Consider the following 15,557-nt stretch of genomic DNA (forward strand, 5'->3'; position numbering starts at 1 on the left):
AGGAGCGGCATTTCTGCTAGGAAGTGGGCACTTCTGATATTTGACCTTTATTGAGTTGGCGGGTGCTTTTTTTTTTTTTTGTGACCAGCTGCTCCTTCTTTCTCTCTCACTGTCTAAGCAGCCATCTCTCCACCCACCCACGTTTTTCTCTGTCGGGGGCTAGTATTTCAGTCCTACCATAGGCACTCAGCACTTGTGCTGTCATTCATTGCTAGATCTTTTTTTTTTTTTTTAGACTCCAACGTGAAACAAATCTTGTCTAGCCTAGCTCTGCCATAAGTTTCAGTTCCTGTTGGATGGCCCAGCCAGCACTTGGAGATTTTTTAAGCTGGAATCCTGAGCCAGTCCTGTGTGGTGAAGCAGCATGTTGATTCGGGGATTGACAGTCTGCCTTTGGCTATGCTTAGCCTGCCAGGTAAGTGTCCCACCTGCATGGGTATCTTGAGGGCGACCTTGCACAGATTTCTTCTATTGTGCTGTCATGAGAGCATTGCATGTGATTAGGACTGGAAAGTGAGAGGGGGCCATTAATATCTTTGAGAAAGCAACAGCGAAGCTCTAGCCAAGTCAGTCGTAAAAGTGAGGCATACTTGAGTCAAAGGCTTGCAGCACCACAATGTCCTAATCGGACAGCAGACCCCGCTGCTGCCCAGAGAGTGAAAGCTCTTCAATTAAAAAAAAAAAAAATCAAGGTGCTTCTCTTCTAAGTTGGTCAGTTAAACTTTCAATGGATAACATAATGTGAGGAAAAAATGAATGAGTCTAAGCTGGAACTAATATAAATAGAAATGAAGAACAAGAAATATCTGGGACGCTCCAAAGAAATAACTGAAAATCATCCTGCTCTTTTAACACATACTGTACGTGTTATGTGATATTCCAGTCAGGGTAGACTACTGAGGCAGTCTTGTTTTACTACTAGCACAATACTTTTGTTTTTTTTTACCTTTTCAATTTTTTCTCTACATGATTTCACAGATAACAAATATGAGAATGTTTAATCTTTTTCTTCTATGGTTAAAATGAATGCAGACAACCCTGACAGGGTTTACTATTTTATTACTATGGAAAGTGAATGGAATGCTTTTCAACCCAAATGTACCATTTTTACTGAGCTGCAGACACATTAGCTTCACTTCTTTAACTGTCTTCACTTCTGTGCTTCCACAGCGCATAACTCAAATTAATAATACCTCTAAAACACACGTGAACGTCACTTGTTTTCAGGAGCAGGCTGTGCACTATGTTTTGGTCCACAATGCCCAGTGATTTCCAGCTAAAGACCTGAACGTCTTGCAGTTTAAATGCACCACATGAATTACTGATCATTCCTAGGTTTTCTGGGACCACTGCTTTATTAATTATTTCCTGCCAATCCTGCTGCTTTTCAGTAGCCCCCCATGCACAGATTGCTACTGAACACTTCATGAATACTGAATTGAAATGCAATGACCAAATCATAAAATATATTTCCATTTATGGCTGATATTGTGACCCAAACTGTCCAGTCTTGAAGCGATTGGCATCACCATCAGTCTTCATGAAGACCACAATTGAAGGTCTTGTTTTTTCAATGTAGCTGATAATTTGTTGAAGCCCAAGACTACCTGAGTGCACTGCCATGCATGACCTCTCCTCATGGCTGTTCATAACCGCAATATAAGGTGCATCACTGTAGGCGTGAGCCCCCATGCTCGCTGTGCCTAGGAAAGTCCTCACTCCGCACCGTTCTCACACCAATACACTTCCAAGAATGACCTGAAAGACAGCAGTTACACAGTTTATCACTTTTTGAAACATATTCAAAAGTCGAAAAGAAAAAACTTGATATGCTTAGTGCTAACCTAAATTTGATATGTTGAACGTGACATGTTTGATTTAAGCAGGTAAATATCATCGAGGTTAAGCTAAATCTGATTTGTGCTCAAAACTGATGGACATCTAGTATTTTTCAATGCTAATAGCGTACAAAGTTTCATTCTCAAAACCTTTCTTTAATCATTTCTTATGTCCAGAGACTCGAATCCTAACACAATGACGCACAGATACAGACGGAGAAGAGACATCACTCTGAAAAGCAGTGCAGATTGTTCAGGGCTACTTATCATAGACATCTTCTAAACATCTTGTTTGTTCATACTCATAGCGTAAATAGGGAAAGTCAAAGAGTGCAATAAATTATTAAATTAAAGATTGTTTAAATATCTTTTATTGATTTTCTAATTGTCAACCACCAGCTGCTGGACTTCCTAAGCAATGCCTGTAACTTGGCACCATTTCTGATAGACTCTCTTAAGTCACATGTTTATGATTCATGATTTCTGTGGTTTGCATCCTTAAAAAACATTTAATATCAATGAAATAAAACATCTGATAAGATCACCAGTATCAAAAAAGTAATAAAAAGAAGGAAACTGGAATTGTTAAGTCAAATAAACTAAATGCTGATTTCCATGTATCTCACAGCACCTTTCAGATCTATCTGTCGATCATTCAATGTTTCCTTAGACTTCATTATGCATGCGGCTGTTTTTATTTTCATTTCAAGATTCTAGTCATTTAGTCCATGTTTGTCCTACAAGCATTAAATGTGGGGCTGTTTCCCCGATGGTGGTTTCAACTAGCAGGTGTCTTTTCTTACACAAGAACACGAACAAAGACTAAACACGCATTTCAGTGAGAGACAGCCAGTTCTAAAGCAATGGTGGGCCGTGATGAAAGAGAAGCTGGGTTAAAAGCTTGTGCTGGACTTTATTTTAAAGTCTATGTTGGGGTAAACACGCATGACATTCAGCTTAGCAGGCACTTGGATTCATTTCAAAGTTAACCCGCCGCGCCTGCCGTCATCACTTTGACTTTGTGCTGGAGGTGAATGTTGTTTTATTGTTTGTAAATCACACATGAAGGTGGTTGGTGGTCTCAGTACAAAGTATGACCACAGATCCTGTTCCATACGGAAGGTCATGAACCTTTCTACTGATTAATGAAGCAGTGTAAATCAGATGTTTGCTTGAACTTCACATGGTTATGTATTTGGTATGGGTTGGGTTACAGAGATTGATTTTGTCCCATTTAGCTCCAGCCACCCATTCCAGTCTCCCTTAATATTTCTTATCAGTCGTACTGTATCTGTGTGCTACTGAGCAGTCAGGAGGCTCAAACAGGGAGGCATTCTGGCTACCACACATCATGTCTACATCCACCATTTCAGAAAACAGGGTTTGTTTAGTGTTTGCATTTATTGGAAAAACTGAATATTTTCATAATGTGTGATGAATATGTCTATTTAAGCATGACTGTGGCTCTTTATGACAATTAAAAGACATATGAAGGCGTCTACATGTGCATATGGTGATGATGAGGGAACTCGAGCCCCAGTTAGATAAGTGAGTGCCTCTTTAATAGTGATGATGGAAAGCTAGTAACAGGTAATTAGCCAGTAGCTCACCATGATGGGAGGCCATTTGTTCAAAGATGTGATGACCAAGCATGTCTGTTCCATGGGGATCAAAGGCTACGATTTTAGACATGGTGAAAGACAGAATCCATTTGCCATGATAACCGGCAGTTAGCTTGCTCCTAATAAATGAATGTCGACTGACTCCCTCACTGGAGCAGGCAAGTTGCAGATGTGGTCAGCCTTATAAATCATCATTTGGCGCAATCAGATGTACTTGACACTTTGTAATTTAATATGGTGATGGGACAAGTAATGATAATGACGTGAAAAAGAATATGGTTGGAGCTCAGTGTATGCCATCCATGCCACACAATCTGTGACAGACTTTATGGACACTGCAGTTTCACTTGGGATTCATTTCTAAGTTCTACACCAGTGAAATCAAACCGACACTCACAGTAATTCATGAATAAACCAAATGTTCACAGATCAGGGCCTGCTTTGCTTGATCAGTTCACCATATGCTGCTTATGTGAACATTGAGAGAGCCTGCTCACTCTTCATTGGTTTTCTTTGGTGTACTTTGGGTTTCCAACTCACATCCCAAAAGTGAGCATGTTCGGTTTATAGCAGATCCCAAATGGCACTATGTAGGCATGTGTTTACGTGGGCCCTGTGACTAACTGCTGCCACATCCATGATTGGCTACTGCCTTGTACCCACTGCTGTTGGGATAACCATTGGCACCCTGCAACCCTGAATTGGATAAGCAGGTTTGCAAATGTTAAGTTGTTAAAAGTGCCTGATAATATCAGCATTTATAGGTAAACTATTCACAATACGGTCTTTTGCCAATTTATGGCAGACTGAGTTGAAGCCATTCAAACATATGGCCAATGTTCCCTCTAATTTTGTTTCTGTTGAGTGGTTGTGAATACTAAATGAGCTGGCACGTTCTTTTTACAATCCATTTTTTCAATCCCAGTGCACTGCATTAACTTTCCCCCATGAAGTATCGGTAGATCACCGCACAACACAAACAAATGAATGTCGTCGAGCACAGTTTCCTGTAGAGTTTCGGGAGCACAGCTACGTGGCACTTCACCCCAGACCCACAGAGCCTCAACTATAATGACCCATACACTTTGTGACCAACATATGTCCAAATGGCCCATCCCAAATGGAGCCTTAAGTCAGCACATGAATGTATTTGATTTTCTTCGAGAAATACATTATATATTATTACTCAGATGAGTGAATAATGTACATAAAAATAAAAATTCATTTTATTATAATGCATGTGTAAAAGCTGTCAGGCCATGCCCGGTAGTAGGATGGCTGCTCAACTCCAGTCATGCCGACTACAATCTTCCCCCACACCTCCAAAACATTCCTGGCATTCAGAGGATTTTTACAGCAGCTTTACTTGGTCTAAGCAAATAGCAGTGACCTAACCCCAAAAGGACCCTCACACCCTAACTATAAATCAGCATTTCAAAAAGACACAATTGCCCACTCATTGAATGTGCAGAAGTAGTCACCACTTGTAATCATTCCATCCCAAACACAGGCATGTTGAGTGAGTAAGTGAGGAGCTAACACCCCATCCAGGCTTAGGTTCTGCTTTGTACCCGATTCAGCACCTACAGCCATGAATGCAGGTTCAGTAAATGGAGGGTGAGATCATGTTCTGTAAAAAATGTTGAGGCTATTATTAATTCCAAACTGAATGTTCTAACCAAACCTTTCTTTGCATGAAAGTAATTCAGTATTACCGTGTCCTGCAGGAGGGCACACCCCAAATCCAGAAATAAGCCCAAGTAAAACAAGGTGTCAGGATGATGGGTTTATTTAACAAATAATGGAAGGATAACACAAAGGGGAGAATAACAGCCACCTACACGTCCACTAGTGTGAATTAGATAGCCATTTTTCAAGTCTAGGCATGGGATGGCTGGTCCATTTACCATTCATTCTTGCTTCTACCTCCATTCTTCTCATTTTGAGCTCTCGCCTCCCTTTGCGTGCTGAATTCTCATCTGCACTCAACTCCTAGAGGCAAAGAGCCACAAAGATCTTCTAAACTGCAGCCATGTAATACTGTCAGGTGTTTCCTCTGTACAACTTCTACTAGTAGGGGGTGCCACAGAGCCCCAGACTCCAGACACACAATCACAAGTTCATATAAAGTATATGTATTATGCAAAATACCTTTTCAGGTTCTTATTCCAACAACACAATTACAGTCCAAATCACAATCCCAGTTCCCTTCACCATTCCCCTGCAAGAAAGCCTTGTCTACCACATCCCAACTCCAACTCCCAGACTGAGGTGAGATGGCTACTTTTGTGCTGGACCCAGGAGTACATCTGTTGCCAGAGCAATGCACATTGGAAGCACTTCTGGATCAAAAACAGGGAGGTCTTCTCCTAGAAGCACCCTCTGGTGGTACCCAATGACCCCAAAAGACTTGGTCTTCTGAAAGACAAGTCCTATGCACCCCTGTGGTTGTCGATCCTTGGAGAACTGCCACATATTACACTGGCAGATGAATTGTTCCTGGCATACAGGCTCCTTCAGTACATCTATTATTCTTGGACTGGGAACCAACCCAGCTAGGTTGCGCCTCCATTCACGCTGTCCTTCCATAATGGCCTCTCAGCCTGGTAAGAGACCCCTCTACGTCAGGACGCCATTCTGTCGGTCACATCTATCACAACCTAGAGCACAATCTGGTGGCCCCAGGTGCACATGCACTCCCATGCTCTAAGCATTATTGAAAGCATCAGACATCCCACAGGTTGGACTTGTGTGTAGTGCACCAAAGTGCCCTGTGGTCTGCAATTCTGACATCAACATAATACTTTATTCCAGTTAACAAGAACAGGATAGAGGAATAACATCAAACATGTCTTATCTGAACCAAAATACAACAGAAACAAAATGAACACATTCACCCAACCCTAAGTCTTAGCACACAAGAACTGTACAATGTTCACCAACTCACCACTTCTAGATCTGTCAGATGGATTACGAATTCCTGCGTTTTTCCTTCCATCAAAACTGACCCAGTCACTGAAGCTCCTCCAACAGCGGCTTTGTGAAAGAGGTTCTGAACCTGCATAGCCACTCTATACTGAAGTATGATGTTCAATCATAAACCACATGCCCACTATGGTCTGCCTACCTAAAATAGTGTAGGTCGTGTGCAGACTGATGCCCAATCAACCAGAACTGCTTCCTGCCTTATACCCAGCGCTACCAGGGTAAGCTGGTTACTAAAAAGCTGAATGATGGATGACAGTTTGGTAATGCCAGAGCAGCAGGTGGTCCAAAAGCCTTTTTGCTGCAGATCTAACTAAATTGTTTCCCTCAAATATGGTAAATCCACAAAGATGGCCACCATTTCACAAAACGTTGTGTTGCTTGTTTCATTCTCCTTGGTATATGATGGCCGCCTACAACTTGTCCTTAGGCTTTTACAAGGAAAATGGTTGGTGTTGTGTTCCTTTGTGATTGTGATTTTTGTCTGAATATGAGGGTGTGATGTTTGCTTTGACAAGCGGTACGGTGGGTGATCTTCATGATGTTTTCACTAAAGCTGGGTCATTAAGCGTTATGTAAAAGTGGCCATGTCAGTGCAAGCTGGGAGAATGTCGTAGCCCCCTCAATACCCCTCTTCCCTCATTTATGCCTTCTGCTAAGCTTCTGCATTCTGATCTCTTGGCATGTAACATCTACACCACTCCACAGCTGTGCCATTAAACTCGCACAAAACAAATGAAGAGATTCAACACATTCACGACAAATAATATTTCAGTATATGTGATGTATGCTAAGCACTGGAATCTCTGCTGTCTTTTTTCAATGATGTCCTGGACTTCATTGTAGCCAGCAGCATTGCTGGTTGTAGCCAATTTGGAGCCCTAGGTGGGGTGGCAGGGAGGCACTCCTCAATACCCATAATGAGTAGTCATAGTAGCGAGTGTCTGGAGCACAAGCCCCTTCAGTTACATAATTGGCACCCCTTGGCATACATAGCAAGGACTTTAAGCACACCTCTTGGTGTTTGGAGCATGCACTCCTTAACTTTCATAAATGCCGCCTCTAATGGATTGAGAGGCTGAGGCTATAAACACCATTGTGAAGTTTTTGGTGCCCCATACCACCCATACCTAAACCCGCTAGTGGCCAGCAGTAAATAAATTAAATATTATGAGGAACAAGAGAAGAAATGTCCTAAGTGTTGAGTAAAAGGTGGTCAGAAAAACAAAGCTGAGGTGAGACACCAGAAGTGATTTGTGTGACAAAATCAAAGCAAAAATTAAAGGTTCAATTGAAAATACGATGCCAAAGTTCTTAACTTGAACTAAAAACCCTTTCCTTAACTAAACTAATTCAAAAGCCACATTAAAAAACATATGTGTGAAGATGCCACATGCCACTTCAGTGTCCAAACTAGCAACTAAGTAGACAACAGTATGCCCACAAGCAATAAAAGCACAACTAAAAATAGCAAAGAAAATAACAAAGAAAGGTAATAAAAATGAATTAATAATAACCAAAAGATTTTAGAGTATGCCAACATTCCACCATTCAGGGTACAGTACATTCATTACAGAATTCATCTGAGATTCAAGCCTGGAATGAAAAATAAAAACATGCAATCATTTCTAACTCATTTAAAGCAACTTAAATGGCAGTACAGGAATGTTTTTCTTAAAAACTTTCAAACATTTAATCTTCAAAAAATGTACCATTTAGACAAGTCACTCACATAATAAATTCATTACTCTAATAAGCAGGGTTGATGGACTTAGAATTGTTCAGAAGTGCTTTGGAGAAGCACTGTGGTACCATGCTTAGTGCTGCTGACTCTCTCTTCATAGCCGGGCACAGCCACAGTCTATACAGTGTGGAATCGGCCATTCTTGCCACGTCTACAGGGTTTTCGCCTGACTGCTTGAGTTTGTTCCCAGAGGCACACATGTTAGGTGACCTGGCAGCTCTACAGGTTTGGTTGTGAGTGTGTTGCTTCTTGCTGTGTCCCAAGTTCTGCCAGATTCTGTGTCCCTGAAGAACAGACGAATGGATGGACACTCTCAAGCACACCATTTGATTTGTTGTGATCTGACACACTGGTGCAGGTCGTCTCGCTCCACCTCTCTTTTTTTGAATTCCCATGTATTAAATAGTTGAAGCCACACAAGATTTCCAGATCCATTTTTTAGAACATGTTTGAAAAGCCACAATTTATTAACTCAACAGGCTTTGTTCTTCTAAGATTGTTTAAGCTCTTGGCCTAAGGGACATATCAGAGGTTCACTTGTAGACTGGGATCTGAAACACAATTAAGGGAACACCAAATTTGCTTAAACCTTCCTGGCCTTTCAAATGGACCACTTGGATTCACTTGCTGCTACGAATGGACCAGGTGATCAGGTCATTGGTGTAGAAAGCTGATAACAATTCCTTGTTCATTTCTTAAATTAATTGACTACCTTTAAGAAGTCTCTGGACAGTGTTGTGAAAGTTCACACCTCACAAGAACTAGCTCAAAGTTCAGTTTATACAGATTAAAATGAATAAATTCACGTTCACAGTTCACCAGTTCAATTTTGAACTAGTTCATGTTCAGTTCATTTTGGATTTGTTTAAGGAGTGAGAATAAAAGACCCATAAGTTTACTTTTTATCAATTTTGCATGCCTTATATTAACCTATTACAGTGTTCTTGAATAAAATACGATAATTATGAAGATGTTTTTATTTAAATACGCTTTATTGAGTGATACCCAGCAACAAACACGTTTAACCAAATATGCTAATATCCTGCCAGTCAAAAAAGAAATTAAATAGATGCAAGTACTGTATACATATAAATTACCACTCTATTTCCAACCGTGTGACACAAATGGTGATTGTGGAACCGGCGTGTAGGTGAACTAACCTAACCGGTCAAAATCTGCTTCACATATTGCATGTCCAACGGGGAAAAATGTAAAGTGGCCTCGCAAAGTACAACATTTTCCTAATAGTGAAAGCGGAGCTTCACCATGTGCTCGTGTCAGTGGGAGTGCAGCCTAAGCACAAGCAGGCAGACACAGAAAGGGCCAATTTAATTTTACGTTATTATTTTCCAAATACAAATAAATGGCAAAAAATTTGTATGAAATAAATATTCGTAAAAATCCACTATTTGTGATTATCCAAATACCATATTCGGATTCGTCTCCACACCTACATTACAATGTAAGGACCTAAACCAGATCCAGAATGTCACATAAAACTGAACTATCTCACATACAAGTTCTTCACTTGCAAATACGTTACGTTAAGTTCACCGTTCTTAGAAAGATGGGCTTGTTCAATGAACGTGCTCTTTTTTGAACTAGTTCATGCACAACACCAGATATTGGGATAGCTTAGCTATTAGCTAGAAAAAGCAAGGTTGACGAACTGAATGGGCTCTCTCGTTTGTTACATTGCTGATGTTCTTCACTGCTTTCCTTCGTTGAGCTGGTGTCCCTTATAATTATTCACTACTGACCTGTCTACAGGTATGTCCTGCGTAAGGAGACATTAATACTGTGTGATATGGTGTAACAATGGAGGGTACCTAGACATTTCTCACTCTTATTTCATCCCTGATTGTATACTCATTTATACTTTTTGTTGAGTTACTTGTTAAGTACACACTAATAATACACGTTTACACTAGAATTAGAGGAATTATTACAGTGAAGGTGGGCTATAAAATGAAACAATATAGTTTTGTCATGGGCATAATATGTGACAGGTTTCACTGTACTTTGTTCATGTGACAATAATGACCCAATATATTTACATATACCTAAATATAAAATGAAATAGGGATGTAGTAAAGAAATTCCTAATCCTCATTTCTACAACCTGAATGTACATAATAACCGATGAACTCCACTCCTTCTTCCCGTTTGGACAACAGGCTCATTGTTTTCTTCCCGCTTTCTGCGTTTTCTGGCACCGTTCAATAAAAAACAGCTGTGCATTGAGAAATGTTCTCCACTCCTGAAATACAAGCTGCAGCTGCCCCAGCAAATGGATTCTTCAAGTGAACCTGGGGCACACAGCTTGACCGTAATCCCTGCGTCTTCCACGTGCCGAAAAAAAACTGAAGGCATGAAATTCAAGTAACTGCGTTTAGACAGCGCTGAGCCATAAACCCACGGCAAACGGACAGCCGCTCTTGCAGCTATGAAATTTCCTTTATTTTTTTTTTTCCTTCCTTAGTGACTTATGGCCTCGTTTGGTAAATCTCATCTTGGTTTGCAGTGAAACGAAAGAAAATGCTCAACATCTGTGGCCACTGGGGTGAAAGTGCACCTGTATAACAACAGAGAGCGTGAAACACAATGTGTCATGGTGGAGGGCACCTGGTCATGAAGTTCTCTCAAGCAACTTAACAATGGTCAGCTTAGCAGCAGGAAGTATTTCTTCCTAGAAAAAGAAAAAATAAATACTGTAAATTTGAACAACTACTTTTTAAGAAAAAGAAAACCATAATCCTTCTATATAAAAACGATCAGGATTGTCCTTCCGTCCCGTGAGTGCTACGCAGGCGCGGAGTTTCACACACGCCCCGTTCATTTTGCAATGCACGATGGGATTTGTAGTTTTGTTTTTCCAGGTAAAAGATGATTTTCTACTCCAGACTGTGCGATATCTTCTTCTTCTTTCTTACCATATAAAAGCGGTCGGGATTGTCAGTGAGTGGAAAGCGGAGCGGTATTCCGCTTATCAAAGACTAACTACTTGCAGCTTGCGGTACGAAGCGACATGATGTGAGCAGAGTTCTGGTGCTCCCATCGTTCCCTTGCTTTTGTGCACAATGCACTGGAAAAATAGACAAAATTATGTCTCTGGAAATAATTAATGTTGATGGAGTAGAAATGCCTCACCGCGTAGTAAATATCAGGGGGGTTGAAAAGGGCAACCTCAATATAGAAAAAAAGTTTAAATTTCATCACAAAAATAACAGAAACTACGAGTATTAAAGTAATACTGCTCAAATGCAATATAACCAAATTAATGAGTTTGTATAAAATATCAAATTGATCTACATATTGAATTGCCTTGAGAAGTGGTCAATGTAAAAGTCAGCTAAGTATTACTAATTATGTGTTAGAACAGGCCAGAAGGATGAGGTATAAACTGTCATCTGGTCATCCCAGAACTGAAATGAAGTAAACAGCCAGCATTAAACAAGCAAGAAATCACACCCCTGGCGTAACATTGAGGTGCGTTTAGAGATGTGGGTAGTTACTTTACAAGTTGGAGCATTTTAAATTTCTAATCACTTCATCAAAGAGTTTCCGACCTCAATTTTGTTTATTACGCATTTTTGTAACAGCGAATTAAATTCAAAAATAACAGTAATAATAGAATGCAATTACATGTACTGGTAGTGTGCATGGAACATGTTTTAATTCTATCTTACAATATCAAATGGCTGAAGTTGCTTTCATAAACAACAAATTGTAACTAAAGTGATCAAAAGATTCATGTGCTGTTGTTAGCTGTTGGTTGTGGAGGGTCTGAGGCTAATTGGAGTTCAGATTTCTTAAACATAAAATATTTTAACAAAGTACCTTGTGGAGATTTAAAATCTTTCCTGAAGACTCAATCTAAAACTGTTGGATATATCCAAACATGACAGACAGTGGATCATTGTGACACTTTGCCGATAAACGACAGTGTCTGAGGAATATTGAATCATTCCATAATGCAGCCATGAGGTTGTGTTTAGTGTAACGGAAATACCGAGTACATGTTTAGTCACTGCAGCATAAAGCCTCACCGAGCTATGTTTCATACATTTCTACATAAATTTTATTTGTTACTTTTATAGACGTGAACTTTATGTCAGATCTCTGCTTCAATTCATGAGAACTGGCCTGCTGCACCTGAAGTTCACACAGGACGCAGTGTAGCCACAGAGACGAGCACAGGATGGCGTAAACTATTAGCATTTAACGAGAGTTAGTTCTGCATTCTTGTACAGTGATGGATAAATGAACAATATCGTTACTACTGTATTGAAAAAAACATATTATTGTTCGCAAACTGAATAAATAAATACACGTCTAACGTTGCACTGTTTTCATAGGCTAACCCTCGTCCTCCAACCCCGCCCACATCTGACCCCACCCCACGGTGTATTTGCCTCAGTGCGCACCACTGCAGGTGTTTGCTGCTGAATGAGCAAAAGAAAGAAATTAAAAGCATGAAGTCAAAGTGACGACTCTCATGGTAAAATTGAAATAGTAAACTAACGCGAGGTTGAAGTCACACAGAACACTCCTCTGTTTTAAGATAAATAAGTTCACAAATTTGCCAGTGCTTTTCAGTGGGAGATTTTGAAATTTTAAAAATGTGCACAGCACCCTGCATTCAAGATATCTCAAAAAAGAAAAGCATCTATTTGTGGACAGACACATTGCCTAACATCCCCATGAGACTTGTCTCCAACCCTGCCGCTGGCTACTGTGTGTGTGTGTGTGTGTGGACCTCTCCAGGTGAGCGTCTCTCGGGGTCCTTCCAATCTCCTTGCATATTTCACTGCTGACTGGCGACTCTGTATCAGTGCCGGTTTGTTGTGTACCGTGTGCAGACATCATTCCTGCCTTTCACTGGCTTAGATTCTGACGCTCTGCAACCCTAAAACTGGATTAAATGGATTCACTAGAATGCATTTGGGGATTTTTTTTTACAGTCATAAACTCTGTAAAAAATATATTTTTTAAAAAGAGTGGAAACTAAAGCTCCGAAGGCAGATAAATAGTGTTTATTATTAATTAGAATACCATCTTTTTAAAAATGCCATCAAAGAACGTGAATTGTCTCCTGATCAGACTCGCTTCATGTGCCACATATGCCCTTTGACCTGTTTTATTTATTTTATTTTTTTTTTGTATTAGTGATCTAGTTTCTCAACCACTGGGGCAGTCATAGCCTGCAGCTCCTGGGACACGAGTTACTATTGAATATAATGGTACTTGGTCATCTTGGGTCATTGTGCTCGATCCCCTTCCTCTGATAATCACACTTGATTCACCAAGGGAGACAGGAGGTTTGGGATCTGAAGACACGTTCATGGTAGAACGTGGGCCTTGACTCCAAAAAGGTTGAGAAACACTGCTCTCGTGTAATTCCTGGTACTGACTTGACCACCAATCTCATCAACACCCCTGAACTTGATGATAGACCTAAGGTGGACTTCACAACTTCTGAACAACACAGCCTCTCTATACTGTCCCAAAAATATCAGGTACTCAGTTTGGCTAATTTGACTTATTTGGACTCTTATGGAAACATCAGGGAGGCACAACAATTGCAAGACTTGATAACACACACCTATCAGTGAATGAAATCATTTAAACTGAGTCTGAAGTCCAGCAGCAGAATTTACTATTGAGTACTGAAGACTAAATAAGAACTGGGATCATAAAGGCCTAATCAATGCCCACCTCACCAGTCAAAGACAGGTAGGGACAGACTGCACAAGTGGTAGAGGTAATTGTTATCACAGCAGATATATGCAAATAAAGACTTGGATTAGGATTAAGTATGGTTGACAAGGAAAGACTAGAGTGTCTTGGTTCGACAGTCCCACAAGAAGTCACCTGTCTTGGCATGACTGATGCCACTTGGGGAGGTGGCTTCCTTGCTTACAGCCAGAGTACATCAAGGACTTAATGTTCCTGTGTCACAGAACAGAAAACAAGGCCATCCTGGTAGATAACAGCATCCAGTAGATATTTTAGAGCAGCACACCATATATAAAAATGTGGGGTGGGCACAACAGGTCACAGGCAGCAGAGAGGTGCGACACATCCAGTTAGCTCAGTATTGCCCATAAGGCTATTGAAGAATGTTTTGTGATAAACAGTGTCAAAAGGGTCAATAAGAGTCTGCAAGAAGCCACCTTAGTACGTGCAAGCAGGTCATTCAGAATTCAAACCTTAGCCAAATTCATGCTGTGGTGGGATCAAAATACAGTTTGGATCATGCTGGGCAGTGAACACTTCTGGCAGGAGGGGTTAGTTTAAGTAGACGCATGAGGAACTTTAAAACGTGTTTGTGGAGGATACAGACAGCAGGTAATGGGCCTGAGATTGGATTGTGTTCCAGTGGCAGTTTAGAGAGGGAAGTTAGACAAATAAGTAGTGAATCTCAATGGGGCAAATAAGAAGAGCCATGTTGCAATGGTGTGAATCTGAGCTTTAAGAGGTTAGAGAAAGGGGAGCTAGTGTGGGTCCAGGTGTAGGACCTGTGTTACACAGGAGACATGGATCACTCCCACCAGCTTTCTTATGATGCTACACATGGGGATGACGGCTCTGTTTGTGTGCACCGAGACCAGACGGGGGCATTTCTCTAACATCACCCTACCTTCAGTCCGGTGGCCTGATTCCCCTCATCCTCCTCTTTCCTTAAAGCAGAGCCAGGCCTTTACTGGAATGATTGACTCATTTCCTCCAAATTGAGAGAGAAATTCAATCCTCTGTGAGCAATAAGATGGAATCTGCAGGCACACTAGACATGAGGGAAAGCGTGATGGAGGAGAAGTCAGAATGGACAGAGGCGCCTAGCCAATGAGGGTTACAATGTCTTACTTTTCAAACTTTTACAAAACTTGTGTATAAAGCCCATATCGCTAGGGCTCCTGCTAAGGCCTGATGGGCCCTGAACTTCTTGAGCTTCATGGTAGGTCATTTAATTTAAATTTGAAATGGCTTTGTTTTATTGGATGTATTAACTAATCTGTATTTTTCTGTGCATGCTTTATGTAGTTAGTATTTTGTAAACTTTGTAATTGAGGTCTACGTTGATTACTTAGATTTCTTTCCATCTTATATGGCTAGTACAGCCAGTATAAAAATCAAAGGAACTCTAAAGAGCTCACGTTAAGCAGCAGCTTTAACTCAGCCCAGAGTGGCTGCGTGGGTGCATTAGTGTGCCCTGTGGTGGACCACAGAACCCGTTTTAGGTTTGACATCCAAAATAGACCCCGTGATCATAACAGATGGATGTGTTTGGATGAAAGGATGGACAAGCAATGCAAGTACACAAGCATCTGAATAAGAAGATGCCAGCAGATAGCATTCCCAGCACAA

General features: G+C 40.7%; 1 protein-coding gene across 2 annotated transcripts in view; it reads left to right on the forward strand.

Annotated features, from left to right (window-relative positions):
- The first annotated feature begins 251 nt into the window (after window positions 1-251).
- The window catches only part of cdh15 (cadherin 15, type 1, M-cadherin (myotubule)), a 47,898-nt gene continuing 32,592 nt past the window's right edge, over window positions 252-15,557 (forward strand). Inside the window, exon 1 of one of the 2 annotated variants that reach the window (XM_039763286.1) lies at window positions 252-415. In XM_039763286.1, coding sequence (XP_039619220.1) covers window positions 365-415 — 51 coding nt within the window. In that variant the 5' untranslated portion in view covers window positions 252-364. Of the gene's footprint in view, window positions 416-15,056; window positions 15,148-15,557 lie in introns of those variants that run through there. The other variant, XM_039763287.1, reaches the window with a different exon arrangement.

This window comes from Polypterus senegalus, chromosome 9 (genome assembly GCF_016835505.1).
Source record: "Polypterus senegalus isolate Bchr_013 chromosome 9, ASM1683550v1, whole genome shotgun sequence".
NCBI classification, from domain to species: Eukaryota; Metazoa; Chordata; class Cladistia; order Polypteriformes; family Polypteridae; genus Polypterus; species Polypterus senegalus.